Genomic DNA, 21,768 nt, shown 5'->3' on the forward strand with positions numbered 1-21,768 from the left:
GAGTCACACAAATGTATCCAGGAATGCCTCCTAATGGAAATGCCTAAACCCGCTGCCCTTGCAGTACCTTCAACTGCATGAGAGATAAGTCTCATGGATGAATTAAAAATGGATTGCAGGTTTGTCAACTGTCAGGTTACAGAAGCCTGAGTATCAGCAGTAGTGGTCTCAGAAAGGGATTTTGACAGTTCCTTTATCAAGTCCCTCTGTAGTTTTGCAAAGTGTGCCAAGTAGTTCAGTGATCTGAGGGCAAAGGTTGCTGAAGCATACACATGCTTCCCAAATTTGTCCAAAACCATAGACTCCCTGTTAGGGGGGATGAACAGAGGAATTCTGCTTCATAAGTTCCTTTGTGGAGGCCACCGACACAACCATAGCATCTACGGCCTCTGCCTTGCTCCAAAACGCCCTTCCTACAGTTTGTGTCAGAATCTGATCTGGTCTTTTGGGCATGGGATCAACTGTGACTGCCCCTTCCACACCCACCTAGAAATCAACTCAGTGAGTTCATCAGTGGGCAGAGTTACCCAGGAGGGGATCTATATTAGAAGACTGAAAGTTTAAAATTGCGAATGCTCTAAAGACCGAAAATGCTGGACCTTGAAATCCTTATCGTGGGGGGCTGCACCCTCCACACCCTCCACTAAATATATATTCCAAATCTGAGATTGCACTACAGTGAGGAAAGGCCAAATACTCCGATCTTCATTGTACTGTGATCTCAAAAAAAGCACTTTGAGGTCCAGCATTTTTGCTCTTTAGAGCGTTCTTGATTTTAAACTTTCGGTCTTCTAATATAGACCCCCCCCCCCAGCAGGTAGATGGGCCAGACCTAAAGGCCTGCAGGAATACCAATTCCTCTTGGGAAGGCAGTAGACCAACCACTGCTCTACTTAGGAATCTCAAGGATGTCTCCGAATGAGACATCTTCAGGTGGTGATCTTGGGGACACTTCCTCTTCATCAAAATCAGTATCTTCAGTGATGGACTCCTGAGAGGAGTCCAAGTGCCTCCTCTTGCACTTCCTCTTCCTAGGGACTTCTTTGGTGGGATGCTCCAGAGAAGTATTGGAAACGATAGTAGGACTCAGCTGGGTAACCTGGATACTTTTGTCTGGATGTCCCTGTGGTGTAGAATGCAAAGGCTCAAGCCATAGTGGCACACAGGGATCCAGAGGTGAGATCCAAGGAGGTAGAGACCATCCATCCTGCAGAAGAAGAGAACACTCTCTCCACCATCTCAAAAGCAGAATGCTCCAGGGAGAAGGAAGCCAACAGAGATGAGAAGCCATGCTTCTGCAACATCAGTGCCCCCTACCTCGAAGGCAGTCCACCTGAGGTGGAGATTGGAGCCAAGCTGTCCAATGTTGAGGTTCCAAGGGGAAGAGATGGGTCTGACAACTTTGGAGTCAACTCTAATGCTTCAGATCTGACAGGGATGCTTTGGCTCTGAATGTCATCCAGCTCTAAAACTGTTGGAGCCAGTGCAGTCAGAGACAGCTTCAGAGCCTGTGGCTGCATGAGAGATAAGTCAAAGCCAGGAGACTTGTATCCAAGGGCTTTGCAATGATAGTTCAGCTCAGACAAGGAACTGAGATTGGTTGCATAGGACAATCAAGGACTTCCTGACCCAAAGTGGTAGGAGCCTGGAGAACTCTCATCTATATCTGTGCTGAGAGAAATTTCCTCAACAATTTGTCCACATCAGCCTCAGTCAGAATTCTGGTAGAAAGAGAAGAAGTTATCAATGGTGACCTAGAGTGCTGGCAGGACTCTAGATACGGGGAAGATACTTTAGAGGGTACCAAGTCAATGGAAGGGGAATACCTGGTTCTGGGCCAAGGCTTCAGATCTGAAAACCTAGGATCTGCGGAAGCCATTTTCAACTCCGACATGGGCTGAGCTGGAGCATTCTTTGGATCTGGCTTTCTGTGTTTTTTTCTTTGGAGGTTCAGTAGTAGGATCCGATGAGGGAGTCATGGATCTGGAAGTTCCTGAAGGTATAGCTGAAGGCTCCTAAAGCTTAGGTTTGTGGGTTGAGCCCCAGACATAGCCTCTGAAAAGGAAGAAGGTAACAGTCCTTTCTGAATTTATTTATTTTTTCTGTTTATGACTGCTCACAGGTTGAAGGCCTTGCAGATGGAGCAATCCACTGAAAATGGTGTGGACCCAAACAGTAGACACCCAAAGCATGCACAGCGGAGAGAGGCAACTTTGCCAACATTTCTCACCCTTTTCAGGCATTTTAAATAATAGAAGAAAATAGTAGAAAAGAAGTTTTTTTTAATACTAACAAGTTGAAAGATAAAAAGACAAAAATACCAGCAATAGTAATTGTATTTACACTAAAAGCATGTAAAGAGAGAAAAGGGGAAAAAGCTTACCAACTACGGTAAGAAGATTACTCTAAAAATGTGTAAAATGGATGTATTATTGATAGGAAACTAAGAAACTTAAGATTTTTATAGGAAATAAAGAAAATAATTGACTTATTTTCTCACTCAACTCAAACGCTTGAGAGCTCAAAGCGACCACATCCAAATGCGAAAGCAGCAAAAAAGATCTGAGGTATGTTAGGGGTTGATGTATTATGTGTAAGGGAGGAGCTCAAGAGCTACTTATTGGCCATGAGGTAAAATAATGGCTGAGTCAGATCTGTGGTTTGGATTTGAACCCAGCTGCTGAGGAATATGATTACCACCTGTCCCACTTTGCGAGGGACAGTCCCTCTTTGGGCAATTGTGTCCTGCAAAAAAAATGAAAAAACTGGAAATGTCCTGAGATTTTAGGACAAAAATATTTCCTATATTTTATGCAATAGTTGCATAAAACAGATATTCTGTATCTAAAACACCTAAATGTTATAATAAACAGAATAAGCAACTAAAATGCTACAAGAATAAGCTTTTATTTAGGCAAAAAAGAGAAGTTCTGTCCTTTGTACTGGCCGTGGGTATGTTTCACCCTGCAAAATCTGACGTTTGTACCAAAAATGTCCCACTCTGGGCATCTGAAAAGGTGGCAACCCCGAATGAATGAAAACTGACAACATCAGATATTGTATTTACTGGATATAGCTCCTTGACTATATTCCCACATACCTCACACTATAGTACCCTAAAAGACAATACATATATGAGTATATGACAGAAATGACAGAAGGTTGGGTAGCACACTGCTTGAACCATACTCAGTCAAACCCATCCAATCGAATGTGCACATGTCAAAACACCAGCACAATTGCTTTCACATACTAGGTAAGAAATGCGCTCTTATAAATGCACACAAAGATTTATACACACTCATCTGTATGTCATGGTTGGCAAGAGCTTCACTTTACCCACAAATGTCACTACATAACTCTTACTTAGATTTCCTAACTCCTTCCTCTCTCACAAATGAGATAAGAACACATATACATTTTGTATAGTTAAAATCACTGCTACTATACCAGGAAATCTTCAGTTGTGACCAGCTGCATTGATAAGTACAGCATTTGATTGCATACAGTTATGACCACCTGCATCAATACAAGTGGGTAAAGTGAAGCTCCTAACGATGTGGACATCCTACAAAAGGGCCTCACTGGGACAGATGCCTGGTGTCAAAGCCATGGTCTCAAGCTCAATGCCAAAAAGTGCATTGTCATCCACTTTGGCAAAAACTCACTGTACCCATGAACTACAACATAGACGGTAGTATACTTAACACCAAAAGTGTGATGAGACCTTGGGACAAAGGTGGACAGTAGTCTCTCCTTTGATAATCACATTGCCACAGTAGTCAGGAAATCCTTCTATGTGGCACACCTCATCACAACAGGTTTCTCATCCAGAAAAAAAGAGGTCATAGTTCCCCTCTACTCATCACTCATTAGACCCATTATAGAGTACAATGCCCCTTTTGGTATGTACCTCACAAGACATCTACAACAACTGGAAAGGCCACAGAAATACCTCACAAAGAGGATTACTGGCCTCAAACAGATGCCCTATGCAGACCGTCTCAAAGAACTCCAGTTTTACTCCTTCACATATCGCCTACTCAGAGGTGATCTCTGCCTAACATACAAAACGATGTCAAACCCAGAGCTGTTGGACATGCTCCACTTAAGGAAATCCCAATCCCTCTGAGCTACATGCTCTAGGGACATAAACCTTGTCACCACAATAAACAGAACATGCCGGAGGGTTAGATTCCTGTCCCAGAGACTTCCCATACTCTGGAATGAACTACCTATCTATATCATGCAAAGTTCCTCATTAGCACTCTTCAAGAAAAATCTTGATGATTGGATGGGAAATAGGAAATTCACCCCGGGGATCACCTCTGTCACTCTATTCAACAGTGGTACAGGAAAATAATTTTCTTGTGAGGCAAAAGCCAGGGTACCTTTTTGGCTGGGCTTGTATAGGCCCCAAGGCTGATAGCCTAGTACCTACCTATGAATCTATGAACCTATGAAGTGCATTTAACTACTTGATCATGTGACTGTTTGTATGTAAGCCACGTGCATCACAGTGTCAGTGGCATGACAGGTAACACACCTGCCTTTAATGTAGAAAGCAGATAGATTGCTGACATTGAATGTGGCATGAGGGGAATGTTCTTTAGATGAGCTGTTGAACTTAGTTCCTATCACCTTGAGTGGGTAGCAGTTCAGGTAGATGTAAAAGATCCTGTGGCACTTATTAGGAAGAGTAGAATACATGCCCTGGCCAAATTTCTTCTTGCAATATAAATATAACCTTGGGTGTCCATTGAAGGAAGGCCACTAGCCTCATAGGACTATACCAGATCAACAAAACATTTATATAGGTTTCCTTCCTTGTTTAATTGAATTACACTTTGCAGCATTTGATCTAAAAATCTTTGGCTGAGTGCTGCAAAGTGTTCAACTAATTGCAGGGTGATTGATTTTTCCATTGTAAGTGAATACATATTTTCTATTTAGCTACACTATCTGCTTACATGTGGAATGAGTTTTTACAAGATTGCCATGTAATGGGGAATGGGAAATTCTACTTTCCTCATTATTGTACAATCTCTCAGAATTGGTATGTATAAGTTGCAGGAGATGTGGGGGTGTACAGAACTTTTCCCATGCAAAGTTAATGTTTTGTGTTTCTGCTTTTTATATAGTTTTGGCAAATTTGGCAACATTTTGCTTATTTGTTGTTTTATGTTTTGATAAATGTTTTTTCACTTTATTAGTTGAAGAAACAAAGTAGATCGTATACACACACACACACACACACACACACACACACACACACACACACACACACACACCCACACACACACACACACACACACATATATGTAGACAAGAGTATGTATATAAGATAATGCATTTTAATATTGCTTTCCTGCACTATGTGCCACATAATTTGCATAATCATGTTTTTTTTGAATATTTCTTCAATACCATATATAATGGGAACAAAGGGATGTGAGCTAGTTTAAATATCCTTAAAATATCCATATCCATGACTTCATAGTTCTATAAAACACATACTGAGCAATTCAAAGGGATAATTATCAATTTCTTTCTTAAGTCTAGCCATACTACACTTTTTAGATCCAGTCGAATAGATGGTTAATGTAGATGCAGTAGACACTTACATAACTGGTTTACTTATTCTGAATGTATTTTGACTTGGTATCTGTTGGAGACACCCCCACATTGCCATTTTTGTTTTCCACACAGTTATCTCTGGAATTGCTTCTGTGTGGGCAGAATCTGTCCTGCATTCAAGATGGCTGATTTTTCTATCTCGTTCATATGTTCACAATTCCATGTAAAAAGAGGACATTGTTTTTTCTAGCTGACTTCAACATCTTCTTATTGGTTGAACTAACATTCTGATTGGTCCTTACCCTGTAATTGCCCATCCCTGGTTCACTCAACTTGCTTGAATATTGTTATGCTCTGTTTTGGATCAGTTTCCAAATTAGGTAGATTTTTCTGACAAATTAAAAATCAGATTTTTTTAATTGTGCAATTTCATCATGAATTGCACTCTTTTGTTCTTCAGTTTTAGTTTCAAAACATTTTACAAGAACATAAGGTTCTTTTCAAAATTCATTGTAAATGGAATCTACATTAAAATCTCTGCACCATATGTTCATACTGCAATTTTCCTCTTAAGCATCTTTTTATTTTTTCAGTATTATGTAAAATCAGCTAAATTAGTCCTGTACTGTTTTTGAAATAACAGACTACAAATTTCTTATTTGACTTCATTAATGCCATATTCTAGGAGATTATTGCATTATCTGATACCTAGCAGCCTTTCCAGTGCCAGGCTTTGGAAAACAGCATACCAATAACATTTCTTCACTTGGAATACTGCCTTTTCTAATTATCTTATCATATAGGAATGCTGCTGCAATGTATATTGACTTTGTACCTGCCTTGTTGTTCCAATAATAAAAATGAATGTACTTCTAATTCAGTATAGAAATGTGTTTCTTCATGGAAATGAGCCATGCAGATCTCCTTTCCATCTAGTGGTTAGCATTGTCGCCTCACAGCAAGAGGTTCTCCGGTTCGATCCTCAGCTGGGGTGCCATCTGTGCGGAGTCTGCATGTCCTCCCTGTGGTCACGTGGGTTTCCTCCAGGTGCTCCAGATTCCTCCCACATCCCAAAGACATGCTGCAGGTGGATTGGACACTCTAAATTGGCCCTGGGTGTGAGTGCGTGTGTGTGTGTGTGTGTGTGTGTGTGTGTGTGTGTGTGTGTGTGTGTGTGTGTGTGTGTGTGTGTGTGCCTTCTGTGGAAGGCTGGGCACCGGGCTGGCAGCTCGACACTATAAAACTCCACTGCCAATCATGAGCGGACAGGTGATCCGCTGTGGCGACCCCTAACCGGGAAAATCCGAAAGAAGAAGAAGAAGTATGATTGGTGTGTTCATAAAAATCTGCTCCTGAGATGTATGTTTGCAAAATAAATAAATACAGTTGAAATAAATGAAGTCATTTGCTACCATCAAATGCAAATGAAAAGAAATTCATGCCAAGTTGTACTAAAATGTAATCACAACTAACCATGGTCCTGCACTTACAATGTTAGCTGAGTGCTTGATAAGATAGTTAAATTTTCTCCTTATTGAATGCTCATAACACATGGTTTACATAATATTAATAGGACCACACGTCTGACTACAGCAGTGAACTACAGTATCCAGTTACAGATACAAGAAAGCTGAAAATGGAGAAATTCAATACAGATTTATCAAGTTAAGAGCTATACAAGATCTAGTGTGATATGAAGACAGATTAAGAAAGTGCAGGTTACAGATAATAAAATGGGCACCTAATACAGGTATTTAAAGAATTGAAGGACCCCTTTGTATGGGAATGCATTGAACTAAGGGGAATTGAGTATCCTGATTCATTTAACTTGATATGTACATAAGAATAATAAAATTGTAAAATGGTTTACAGTAAGGGTTCTCGAATGGAGCACCCTGCACAAAAGTGTAAAAACTTGTTAAAATTTAGTGCCCTTTTAAAGTTGCTTTGGACAAGAACACAAGCACATGCCTGCATGTGATTGAAATGCATTGTATTTTTATTACCTTATTTTTCATATGTTACCTTATATTTATCAAGTGTATAGTAATCAGTCTGTTAATATTCTCTCTAGTATGCTTGCAAATAAGTGTCTTACATATCTCATAACGTATTATTTCTCTCATGACATTTTTTCATAGTCATAGTTTACAAATATTGTGGTCTTTGTTTAGGTGTTCTAATTGATAACCTCTTTCTTTCACACATATATGTGATTATGGCACATTCATACTTGTCATTATATATGTATGTTTATTTGTTTATTTTATTTATTTTAAAATCTTATATCTGCATTGCAACTTTTCAGCTTGGTATACATTTTATTTTATTGTACAGTTCAGCTATACCTCTTGACCACATGTTAGCCATAATATTTTTTCTAGAGATTGTTCTGTCTCTGAGTGATGCCTCGCTGATTTTGTTACTGTTTATATGTATATTGCATTCCATTATCTATCCTTCATGAGCAGCGAGACATTTCTAGTTTCCGTACTCTTTACTGAAGGCCCGTGAATCACCATATTGTTAATGTATAAATCCCTTCCTCTAGAAAACTGCTGGTTTTCCTCCAAAAATCAAGACTGACCTGACCTGCACCCTGTAAATCTGTGACTATTGCATTAGCTGAGAAGCTGTCCTCTTAGATCAATTTACCTGGTCATGACAGCCAAAATAGACATTTGCAGACAGTGAACTAACTTATACCAATTCACACAAAAATAAATTCACTGTACTTATGTACTGTCTGAAGGAAAAAAACATCCAAGCACGCTATTTTGCTCTTTTGTTATCCAATGTAACTTGGCTCCTATTATATTTATTTCTGTAGATAATGAGTGGAATCTTTCAGTAAGAAGAGTTAAACATTTCACAGCTCCCTGTAATCTTATGAAATCAAACAAAACATATCAAGCACAATACAGCCTAGAAAACTCAAGTAAAAAAACAAAAACCTCACGGTGTCCAATACAGTACAGTTGTGAACTCCATGTAGAAAATGGTGCAAGACGATAAAAGAAAACCATTCCACAATCTACAAAACGGCTATAAAACAAAGCCTAAGCAGTTGTGGGCCAAAATAAATTAATTACTATCAAGTGATAATAAAATACAGCCTTATCCACATTCTAATGAAATGGATTGCTGTAGCATATCTGATAGCCACTCTGATCAATGGAACGTTAAGTAAACAATCTATTCCTTCAGTTTGGAAACAATTATATATTAAATCAATTTTCTAAGCTGGAATAACTGGCACCTCAAACTACAGACCCATTGCTCTGCTATCTTCCCTATGTTAAATTCTAGACAAGTATGTACACACACATCTTCTTGATTTTTTTAACTAAAATCTTCCTTTTCTCCTGCATGGCATCCACCAAAGTCATAGTAAAGAAATAGCCCTGTGCTCATTCCTGGACAGATATAACAATATAGAAGCCAGAGACACTTAGTATCCAAATTATTTCTAGATTTATCCAAAGCATTTTAGACCACCTCATATCCCTTCTTAATAGGATATCTTCACTGGATATTAACAACACAGTCAGAGTAATATACGGTCACTTGGAATACTACCTTCTCCAATTCTCTTATGATAAAGAATGCTGCTGGAATGTATATTGACTTTGTACCTACTTTGTTGTTTCAATAATAAAAATGAATTTGCAAAACAGATCCCAAACAGTTCATAGTTGAATCATAAGCTTCAATCCTGGTTCTGCTGTTATGTAGTATAGTTGCTAAAGATATGTACAAAGTCCTCCTAACTCATCCTTGGTTCAATACACAGATGGCTGCATTGTGATTTTCTCAGTAAAATCATTAAGCCATCTCCAAAGGCAAACTCAACAAGCAATACATGACACTGAAAAAATTACTAGCAGAATCACAAATAATACTAAATCTGTCCTAAAAATATCCTGTTTACTAATATACTGCAACAAAACATTTCTGAAAAAAAATAATATCCCTTCAATTTCATTCATCCCAAGTGAACAGATGGCACATACAAAACCACTGGGCATTAATAACCAAAATCAAAAGTCCTCTCATCAATATCAGCCACACAGCATCCAAAACACACAATAAGCTGGAGATGCTATTTAAAGTTATATCTTTCCCAACCAAACATGTCCATCAGAATGCTGCCAGAATACTTTCCTTTGCAGCAGTCCTTTAGCAGTCATTAGTATTATCCTCGTTATTTTTATGTTATTTCATATATTTTACATATTTATCTACTTTATATAGTTTAATAATCAAAATATTTGTTTTTTTTCTTCCAGTTTCAAAGCCTGTTATTATTACAGTCTCGGTGTATGAATTTTTATTATGTTAATAGAGAATTGCAAATGCTCCTTAGTTAGCTGTGATCTGTACCTTTAAGGAGCTAAAGGGAGAGCAAGGGGCGTGGTTAAGTGTTTCAATGCTGGTATTTAAACTCACTTGTAATGGTGTGAATGTTTTGCTTGTCTGAAGAAGTTAGTGCAAGGTACTAACGGAAAGCTTTTACAGTGGCTTAATAAAATTTGTTGTTTTTCATGTTTTTTACTTTTTGGACTGGCCTGAGTTGAGTTCTTGGCTTTTGAATTTGCGGTGGTTTTCGCTAGTTTGTTTTTCCGGTCTTAAAAGTTTATTTTATTAGTATTAACAAACTTAATAAAACACAGCTTTACTGACTTAAGTAATCTTATAAGAATGAAGCTATATTTGCACAGAGCTCAGCTAGATAAAATTGCAAAATAATTGCGACCTTCACACTGCTAAAATGTATTCACTATACAATTCACAACCAAAACAAATAGCATTAACGGGTCAGGCAACACGTTTTATTCTTCCCCGGCCTTTAAAATCTCAGTACAAGCACCTACTGTCCACTGCCAAATCCTTTAGTCATGCTGGCAGCTCTTTTCTCTGTTTGCATTGCTAACATTTGGAACTTGTTATTGTAATCAGTACTGAAATAAGTACAAAAACATTTCTGCTTCAATTTAGATTATCCCTAATAAACATGAAAGATTGCCAGTATACATACAGCACTAGCCATAATATTGATCTGTTTGTCTAACTGTCCACTATGGCCCTGTTCTTTAATCTGACATAAGACAGCAAACTGTCTGCCATGTAAATATATATACATAGATGCATATCATCATTTTGAACTATTACCTTTACTACCTAGTGATCTTTCTTTTGTTTTTAGGTATGTATACAGAGTTATACATTTTTATCTCACTCAGCGCCTGTTGTATAGCTCTTTATTGTGGATGGGCATGCCTTCGTTGAAGGCTGGGCGTCAGGCTGGCACCTCGGCACCATAAAAATCGACTGCCAATCATTAGCGGACTGGAGTTCCGCTGTGACGACCCCTAATCGGGAAAAGCCGAAAGAAAAACAACATACGTACAGTGACAGGAACTTTTCTATTTAAAGTGTTTATTGTTAGAGCTCCTGTCCATTGGACACTGCTGAAAACTGTTTTTCTCTGTCAGCCTATTTCAGTTAACAAACACAATGAATGAATAAATAAATATATATATATATATATATATATATATATATATATATATATATATATATAAGATGCTTCCTTGAAGTGACTCCACTGAGAATGGATTATGCTCAGCTGATCACACCTGATGAACAGATGTAAACAAATAAATAAAAGTAGTTTTAAATAGTTAAAGGTATAACATACAAAATAGTGCCACAGACCTGTTCAGATGAGAAAATGTTAACAATTGACTTCAGTATGAGAAACTTTCAAATCAGCAGCAGTTTTATGCAATAGAAGCAGATGATGTGCCATTTTTTGACATATCTAAGTGCTTAAAATATAATTAAAGTGGCATGGCCGAATATCCATGCATGGCATGCATATTAAATGGCGTAAACAAAGTGTAGCAATCACAGGAATACATTTGAAGAAGATGTATATACTCCAGGTCATTTCTACAATTAGTCAATAGTCAAATGTCAGGATACATGCACATTTCAATTGCAATGCAAAATACTTACTTGAAATGCTTTGTGTTATAGCTAAAGGAATAAATAGAGATGCAAATGCAGATAAAAGATCTTTGAATGAAACAGATCTCTAGAAATAATAGCTTCAGTTTAAGTATAGAATACATCACTAGACAATATGCTTTATATTATTTAGTTGAGTTTTGAGCTCTATTATGTCGTCTTTCTTTACACTGTAAAGAAAGGAAGACGACATAACAGAGTTCAATATGCTTTATGTTATCTTGCTGCATTTTGAGCCGTGTTATGCCTTCTTTCTTTACAGTGTATATAGCACTTTTGAGATAAAGCCTGTCTATATTACTTTCAAAGGCACAGCGGGATCTTTAATATCTACCTGAATGACTCTCTCAGTAGGCAGGTGGCACCTTGTTAAACTGCTTCACCTGAAAGGCAACACCACGGGTGTGCAGCACTCCACCTCAGGTTGCACTCAAATATTAGCTATAAAATTTAAACCAAGTATATGCTTGTGTATTTCAACCAACTTCTGATCTTCCAACATTAAAATCAAACCGACAGCCTGCTGACACTGTTAAGCAGTGTAGCTCCTTTCTCAGCATGTTTTAAATGTCTTAAATGTTTTGTCTTCCCTACTCAGTATCACAGACTTACATTATTTCTTCCAGTTGTATTAGGAAGCATTCAGATTCTTAATAACTATACAATTTGATTCAAAATGTCATATGACAAAGGATAATTGTCTTTAAAGAGTAATTATTTCCTTGAATGTTTACTAAAGTCAAGGAATGTAAATCTTAGCCGCATTTTCCTTGACGTGGCAAAGTGATGCAGAAATTAATGTTGCTGTCTAACAGCTCTGGGGTCCCGTGTTCAAGTCTGACTTCTGCTCACTTGATGCATTCAGTTTAAATGGCATATCGTGTCAATATTAGGCATGCTGATTGACTAGGTTAAGTTGTCCATGCAGATAGAATTAGACCCTGGGCACATGGCTTTGTGACCTCAATCATACATGACAAATCCATAAAGAACAGTTTGCCTACCTAGTTAAATGAAAAAATATGCTTCAAAGCAGTACAGAAGCTATGCATCAGTGTACATGACAGAGCTGTGCAAAGCTACATAAGAGGCAGTAATGGGAGAAATTCTAGCAATATACATTCTCATGGTTTAATTTCTCCAAGTTATTTTTTGTTTCTAATACATAATGTATATGAACCACATTACTAAATCAAAGTATCACTAAAGTTCATGAAATTAGTATTGTTTCAATATTTGATGTTAGCCAAAAGTGCTCTTCACAATACCCACAATGTGCCCAGAAGTGACTCCTTCTGCAATTCATATGGAGTGACATGCATTGGTAACATATCTAAATATTCTTTTTTTTTTTTTTTGGAACCTATTGCTCCTACTACTATTGGAACTGTCTGGGTATCCTTCTTTCACACTGCACTCATTTCTGCCTGGGAGTTTGTGTCTCTCTGTACATAAGACACCATAGTCACTGGGTATAGCAGTTTCAATGATCAATGCTACTTTTGTCTTCTTTTCATGGACTGCTATGTCTGGTTTCCTTGCATCTATTTTTTGAACTGTTGGTAATGGGTGATCCCATGTGATATAAACTCCATCATTTTCTATAAAACTTTGTGGCTCATGTTTCCAATGTTTCTCAGCTACGTCAGTATGATAATGTTTGCACAATCCCCAATGCAACAGCCTTGCCACATTATTATGCCTTTCAGTATACAGGCCCTCTGCCATTAGCGTATCACACCCAGCAACAAGATATGCGACTGTTGCTAATTCTGCTTTACAAAAACTGCAGTTGTCTGTTTCTCCGACATGTTCAATTGACTTTGTAAACCAAAATATACATACCCCACTATCCTGGCCCGCCAATATTAACCTTTTATCTTTTGATTTAAATTCACCTCTCCTTAACCATTCCAGCATTAGATCCTGTTGTACACGAGGTTGTTCCAGATGTTTTCTGTACTTGCAGCTATATTTATGCATTTTCCACATTTCCTGCCTTCTCATCTGATCCTTCACCTTATATTCTTTCTTTTGTTTTTTGGCACATTCAATTGCTGCCTGATTTTATCTACTTCTGGTTTGATTTACATTTCCACTTGACAACGATATGCTTTTGCTAAACTAAGCAGGGAAGGTATCTTAGACTTGTCTTCTGCATGTTTAAAACTTTCACTATGGTTGACTCTTGTGAGGTCAGCATATATGGGTATGTGTATATATATATATACACACACACCCACACACACACATACATGCAATCAATTTTGAGGAGGGACATACCTCCTTCAGAATGGGAAATATATAATCTTGGTATACACTGATTTTTATACATCATTTGATAAGCATGAAACATTTTTCCTGTTTTCCTGTCCAACTGATCTAATACCTTTTGCGGCCAGTCAATCACCCCAAAACCGTAAGTTAGAACAGGAAGAACAAATTGGTTTTATGCTTGGGATTTGTTCCTAGATGTCACAGCTATTTTCAGTATTAATTTTTGTCTTCTAAAATATTTCTTGCTAAGTTTTATTCACATTTGTTCATGTTTTCTTTCTGATTCTTCATCATTTCCCAGATATTTATACTCTCCCTCCTGCTCAAGTTCTTTTCCATCACATTCCTGTCCCAGGCTGATATTTTTTGGTGCTGAAGTTTTCCTGTTTTAAGGGTTGCTTTTGTACAGCTATCAAGACCATATGACATTCTTATATCATCTTTGAAAGTTTTGACCACTTGCAGATGTACTTTCAGTTCATCTGATAACTACACAGTTTTAAATCATCCACAAAATGAAGATGAAAAGTCTTCACACTGTTTTTTTCTGGGAGTCAAATTGTAGCCATGACCTAATCTGTTAAGTAGACAGCTTAATGGGTTAAGGGCAAGACAAAAGAACACCTGTGACAAAGAGTCACCATGGAATATCCCCCTTTTAAATTTTATCTCTGGAATGATAATTTGTCCTTTATCATGCCTTAGCTGCAAAGTGGTTTGACACTGTTTCATGGTTGTTGTAATGAAATTGATCAATGTGTGGTGTATCTTAAATATTTAAAAGCTCTCTTTTATCCATGAATGTGGGATGCTGTCAAACGCTATCTTGTAGTCTGTCCATTCAATACTTAGATTCTTCCCTTCTTTACAATTTTCCATTATAACTTTATTTAACAACAAATGATCCTTTCTTCTAAATTACTATAAACTCTGTCGGCATCAATTCCAGTGTATAGTTTAGGGTATATGTTATAACAGCGAACAATCAAAAGATTGAATGCTATTATATCGACCACAAAAGAACAAAAATAAAAAAGAGTGAACAGACAGAATAGTGAACTTTTTTCCCGGGGAAAAAATTTGCCATTCCAAAAAAAAAACACACTAAACACTATTTTAAGTAGGGGGGGATTTGCCACCCATGCTCCCCATGCGGGGGCTGTGCCCCCCACACCCCCCTACTTAAATATACCAACTCTGAGATCACACTACAGTTCAGAAAATGGCAAAGTGATGGAAGTGGCCAAGTGACTTCTTTCCCAGGGAAAGAATTCGCTTAAAAGCCGCTTTGTCATTTTGCGTTTTCGACATTTACAGTTCGACAAAGATGCATTTGACAGAATGCGTCTTCGTTCTTCTGACAGGAACCCTACAGTTTATACATCATCATAAGGAAAGTTATTGGTCTATAATGTTTAGGTTATCTTGCAGGTTTAGTCTTAAGGAGGAGTATCATTTTTCCTGTCATTAACCAGGTTGACATCTATTCAGGGTGCGCATATAAAAATAGTTCTTACTCAGGGCTAAATCTTCATGTAAAGGTGCTAATACTTTTAGCCTGAAGTTAAATACTGCATCTGGGCCTGGGGTTTTCCATTTAGGGGCCTTTCTTAATTTTGCTTCAATGTCTCTGGCCATTACTTGATCCCATTTCATATCCTGTACATCTGAGCTTCTTATTCTTTCTTTTGTTTACTTCGTCTATCCAGTCAGCATCTTTGTTATATTCCACAGGATCTTTATAGATATTTCTCCAAAATGTGTCTATTTCTTCCTTTTTTGGTGGTGTTTCTATTACTTTTGCCTTGTTTCCAAATTCTCTATAAAACATTTGGGGTCACCAATAAATTGCTTTTTTTGTAATTCTCCTTTATATTTATCTGCATATATTCTAAGTTTTTCTGCCTATGCTGATATCTTTAGTTTATTATTTGCAATAGTGTGGAATAGATCGTGATTTGTTCTGTACTGCACATTGCTTTTATCACATCTGTCTTTCCGAGTATTTTTGTTGATCTGTTCCCTCTTCTGTGCTCTTCTAACAGTAACACTTTTTGTCTTAATTGCTTTATAGTTTTGAATATTCAATACTTCCATGATGGCATTTGATTTCTCCTCTTCCTTTCCCTTACTGACCTGTGTTTTTGTGGTATGGCTTATCTGTTATTAATTTAGCTGTACAGTAATATATCTTACTTACTTCTGCTATATCGCATGGATTTGTATCAATAGTCTTGATTACAATGTTCATTTGTCTTATCAAACTACTAACATTTTGGGTCTTACTCACTTTCTGTAACCTATTTCTTTTATTGATCTTAATATGTCTATCCATCTCTATTAAATCAAGCAAATCTTCTCTTAGATAATTTTCTTCATAACTTTGGGCACATTCTTTTTTCTCCATTTCCTGCAGGCATTCTACAGAAAGCTCCAGAACATCTACCTGTGCCATATTCTCTTTAGCTTCATCCTGTGTCATCCATTGCTCTTTCATATGAGAACTCACTGGCCTATCACTCCACAAACATTGACTGTGCTAGAGTTGCCACGGCTTTCTGTTCCTCCCTTTGCTGTGCAGCTCCAAATGAACTTTAGTACTGGATTTCTACTGAAGTCCCCAAAGTATCTTCAGATAGCAACTGATCAGATGCTTCCTGCTTCATTGGTTTATCCTTAATTTGGGAACTCATTGTTCTATCATGCTGTGATGCCATCAGACTTCCTAGACAAAATCTTTCACTGTGCAGGTGATCTATAACTTCAACTTCTATTTCTTTAACTTCATTACTAATCCTCTTTTCTACTTTCCCGCTTTGCTTCTTTATTTATTTTTTTGTATTGTGAAATTTCCCATACCCAGATGCTTTTGCCCTTATTTCTCTTCAAACATCTTTGCTGCTGCTTTTTTTGTATTGCGTAGTTTTGCTTTCTCTTTTGCATAAACATTGCACTGTACCAGATTATTCTTTCTTTCCCATATCCATATATATATTCTGTGTGTGTGTGTGTGTGTGTGTGTGTGTGTGTGCGCGCGCGCGCGCGCGAGTGTACTCGCAAGCACTGCATATATGTGGACTTCATGTGAAATGTTTTCTTCCCATTTTCATGTGTGCAGTCCATGTTCTGTTAAAGTTGTGGAAGCCATCATTACAAAACAGATTTTGTGATCATTCATTCTTTATATTCTATCGAAGGTGTACCCCTGCAGACCCATAACTATAGAAAAGGATATTATATTCTTTTTTTCAATAACTCTACACTGAAAGTATGACACTGGATATAGTTTCTCCTACATTCTATGATTAGTCTCTGCTTGCTTAAATCAGCTTATTAATTAGAGCTGATCTAAACTGCAATTAGAACATCATAAATCATGGTAATACTGACAGGTGAATGACTTTTTCCCTTTCTGAAGAAGTGATTAATAATTAGCATTGTCTTCCTGTTGTTGCTGTCATCCTGCCAGCTTTACAGTGACACTAGCATCCTGCTCATCAAGACAACTGCTCATAAAATGTCATATTAAATGTGTGCGCGCACGTGCCTGTGTGTGTGAGAATATGTGTGTGTGTGTGTGTGTGTGTGTGTGTGTGTGTGTGTGTGTGTGTGTGTGTGTGTGTGTTGAATGTGTGTGTGTGAATGTGTGTATGAAAAGGTTACATTTTTTTAAATTGTCACTTCAGTCTAAAAATAAGCCTTACAAGAATTACTCATAATACTGCACAGCTGAACCTGACAAGTAACTGTCCTAGCATGCCTATTAGCCGACAGGTAACTGTCCTAGCATGCCTGTCAGCAATGTATAAAATCATGCAGTTAATCAAAGCAAACACTGTTTTGTCACTTTTGAAGTTCAGCTATATATAGTTAAGTGGAATGGGATGCATATTGGCAAAACATACTCTCTTTGCAGGTCCTATTTTTGTCAAATACAAGCTTTAAGTAGAATCAGCTTATCTGAAAACAAAACTGCACTTAATGTTTTCATAGGTAAAATTAGGGTGATACATTAGCCCATAGTGTTTTTTTTTTATCTTAAATATCTTTAAATAAGAGAAACTGTGGGCAAGTTGCTTGAATTTATCACTGTCTCATGACACTTTATTCATCGTCCTTGTACTGTATATATGTGGACTTATTAGATATTAAGAAGAATTTGACAGACTCATGAACTACTAGCCACTGACATTCATGGAACCATATCTGTCTAAGTCGTACCTAGTAAAACTAAGAAACTGCTGACTAGAACTGACTGAGGGCCACCACCATGGGTAAGACAAAAACAGAACATATGTCATTACATGACAATTGTGTGAAAAACAACAAACCTGCATTCCTTACAGTGTTTGTCCAGCTTACACAATAGCATGTTTTCCTTTCCTGCATCTTTTTCATAAGGGTTGATTCTTGTCATGGTAGGGGATTGCTCATTCCATTCCAAGCAGTATGTATAGAAGGCATGTTATTCAGACTGGCCTGATGCCAGATAAACAACAATCAGTGAACTGGCTAATGTTTGGTACACAATAATAAAGCAATCACTGAGCAGCAGGTTTATGGCTTAAATGCAGTCACAAAATACTTCATCAATACACATTTCCAGTGTGTAGCCAATAATACTCCACTTAGACTGCCATTTTGAATATAACAGCAGACCTCTGTTAGTTCTGATTATTAAAGGAAAAATGACCGAGACTTGGGGAGGCATAATGGTTAAGGTATTTACCTCAGAGGCAGAAGGTACAGTTTTGATTTTTATCTTTGAGGGAAATTGGCTAAGCATAAAATGGCCCCAAAAGGCAGCTCGCCTGTTACTTAAGTATGAAGCTAAGGATTCTGATAATTACCTCATGAATTCCAAAGTGAGCATAGGAATCAAAGTAATAATCCCGCGATGTCATCTCTTCTGGATTTAGTAACTTAGCCATCTTACCCCGGCCTGGGCAATTGAGCTGTGAAGGAGTATGTGGTACATGATGAACAGACTGGACAGGTTTTGCAATGGCCACTGGCTGGACAGGGGCAGGAGGGGCACTGTTAATCTGTAAAAGAAAAATGCAACAAAACTATTTAGTTAAGTGACATGAAGAATAAAAGTAAAAGAAGTAATTATGCTTTAAATGTTGCTTATTGTGGCATTGATATAGGGACATCAAAAACAATCGAAACTTTAAAAGTTATAGCACTTCACAGCATGACTAGACATTCCCATACTCTTCCTTGACACTCACAAATGCAAACAACAATAATCACAACTCACTATATCACTTTCAAAGCATTTTTGCAAAAGAATTCACCTCTCCCATGCATTCTCAGGGAGGACAGATACATCACCCACACCCGTGCTACTCATATATACTCTAATATCCTTGTAAATTGGAGTAATTGGAATTTTTTGCGATATTGCAGTCTTGGTATTAATATATGAATATATATATATATATATATATATATATATATATATATATATATATACATATATATATATATATATATATATATTCACTTTACACTCTCAAAATACTGAAATTGCGAATTTCAGTATCTCGAGATGAAAGTACCGAAACCACAAAATCACAAAACCCCATAAAACCGAATATAACAATACTGAAACTTCAGAATGTCGAACTTTCAGTATGTAATGTTCTGATTTTAAATACACCCTCCACCACCCAAACACACATTCTTTCCTCCCCACACTACAACAAAACAACAAACCAAAAAACACACACACACATCAAACTCACCTAACCAACATATAGTCAGGAGGGCAAGCTGCGCCACCCCCACCCCCGCTACTTATATATATACAAACTCTGAGGTTGCACTAAAAAGAAAAAGACAATAAACTCACTGCTACACACTACATTCCCATTGCACAAATGCACATTACATTTGTACAAACACCACCACTTTTAACACTTAGACACTCACACTCTTACCTACCTACCCTAACCTACACCTAAAACTTCCCAACACACTCACATACACTCAAATCCATACCCCAAACCCTTAAAAAAACACTTACCTGAATCTTCAGCTATAACCACACATCGGCAGCCATCCCCATATCCCAGAGCACACCGCACCTTAGAGACACAGTAAAGCACACAACACATAGCGCAACACTACAACCGCAGAGTTGACATTTCCATGTTCGGTCAAATGCAGTTTTGGGAAACTGCACTTTCGACACTTCCGTCTTGAGATACTGAAATTTGATATATATATATATATATATATATATATATATATATATATATATGACAATTTAGTGAATTATCACAGATGAGATTGATCAAAAGTAAAATGCCAAACAACCTCATCGGTGTTTATATCTATCAAAAGTTACAATCGTCTTACTGAAGTCACTGCAAATGAAAACCACTGGGTTACATATGTAATCTCAAAGAATAATAAAGACACTGTTTTTACATGGGGGGGGGGATTTGCTCTCCTACACCTTGACAAGGACTTTGACCCCCATATGCCAACAACTTAAACAGATTAACTCCAGGGTTGCACAACTACAATTTAAAGGGAAACTCCTGAATTATCTTTCAGTCAATCTCCTGAATGTTGACAGTAACATAATTCGGCCAACTATACCACTGATGAATTTTCTTTAAATTTCAACTTGCGATAAGTGCATGCAATGGTCAAGCATATAACACATGTAGATACATAGATTGATAGATAGATAGATAGATAGATAGATAGATAGATAGATAGATAGATAGATAGATAGATAGATAGATAAAAGACAAAGTCATGATTTTTTTGTTCTCACTTTTGAATGTCGAATAAGGATGCAGTGAGCTTTAGCCTTGCCTCCTCAATTTAGGATTCGGTCATTTATTCATTAAAGTACTACAGTGAATACTCTTATCGATCACTACCCACATCAAGTAATACAAACTTCTGGTTTTCTTATCCATTTTGACACATAAATTGTCTTTAATTTCAGGTCATAAATAAAATCTGTTTTAAAGTATTACAACTGTAAGAACACACATTTCTAGGTGACCACCTGTGTTTAGCAGTATTATACAAATGTGCCAACAAATGAATGCCTGCTAAGTTAAACGTAACTATAGTGTTTTCTGCAGAGGAATGCTCCATGTTTGGACTGAGAACAATTTGTTATTAGTGAGGTATCTGGCCTTTTTTCTGACTTTCTCTTTGGTTATTCAACCATTAAGCTGGTATATGTGGAGTTATTAAAATTAAGTGGGCAGTGAGTACAAACCACCTTGCAAAAAAACAAAGCTCTCTTTTTTTGCCTTTATTTTTATTATCAGTGTTTCTTTGTATGCATTACATTGGGCTAGATGCAATTGATTCCATGAAGCAGGATACAGTGTTACCAACTTCACTGTTTTATCATGGATGTTCTGATGTTGTGATTCTTCTTCAGACAAGCTGATATTTAGTTAGAGTTGTTAATTCACCTGAATTTCAGTTAGAATGTTTTCAAGGACTGAAATAGAACCCCCCCCCCCCTAAAGCAAGAAATCAAACTAACAAGCTATCTTAAGCTATAAGCTCAGATATGTTCTACTCCAAATGACCCTTCATAAAATGCTTCATTTTAATTTTTATTTTGACCTGTAGAAAAGACAAATAGCTATGCATTACAGACAGAGACACACTTTCTGGCAAAGTGATACTTACACTACTTAAATTCGATCTCTGACACCCACTTAAGTATAAACTCCCAGGTTTCTTTCACCAAGATTATAAAACCAGGATGGTTTAGTTATAGAGATGGGTTATTGATGGAGTACATTTTTAAAAATAGCTCAAACAGTGTGGAAAGTCATCCTAGCTAAAACTAGAAATGTAAAACAGCTGAATGTATTTAGTGTTAATCTATGT

At 37.2% G+C, this 21,768-nt stretch overlaps 1 protein-coding gene across 1 annotated transcript in view; it reads right to left on the bottom strand.

Annotated features, from left to right (window-relative positions):
- Window positions 1-21,768, bottom strand: part of PRMT8 (protein arginine methyltransferase 8) — a 653,278-nt gene that overhangs the window by 416,110 nt on the left and 215,400 nt on the right. Inside the window, 1 exon segment of the mRNA XM_044087574.1 lies at window positions 18,738-18,943. Within this exon segment, the coding sequence (XP_043943509.1) occupies window positions 18,738-18,943 (206 nt within the window).

The sequence above is a fragment of the Protopterus annectens genome, chromosome 11.part0 (assembly GCF_019279795.1).
Source record: "Protopterus annectens isolate FY-2018-M chromosome 11.part0, PAN1.0, whole genome shotgun sequence".
Classification (NCBI taxonomy): domain Eukaryota; kingdom Metazoa; phylum Chordata; order Ceratodontiformes; family Protopteridae; genus Protopterus; species Protopterus annectens.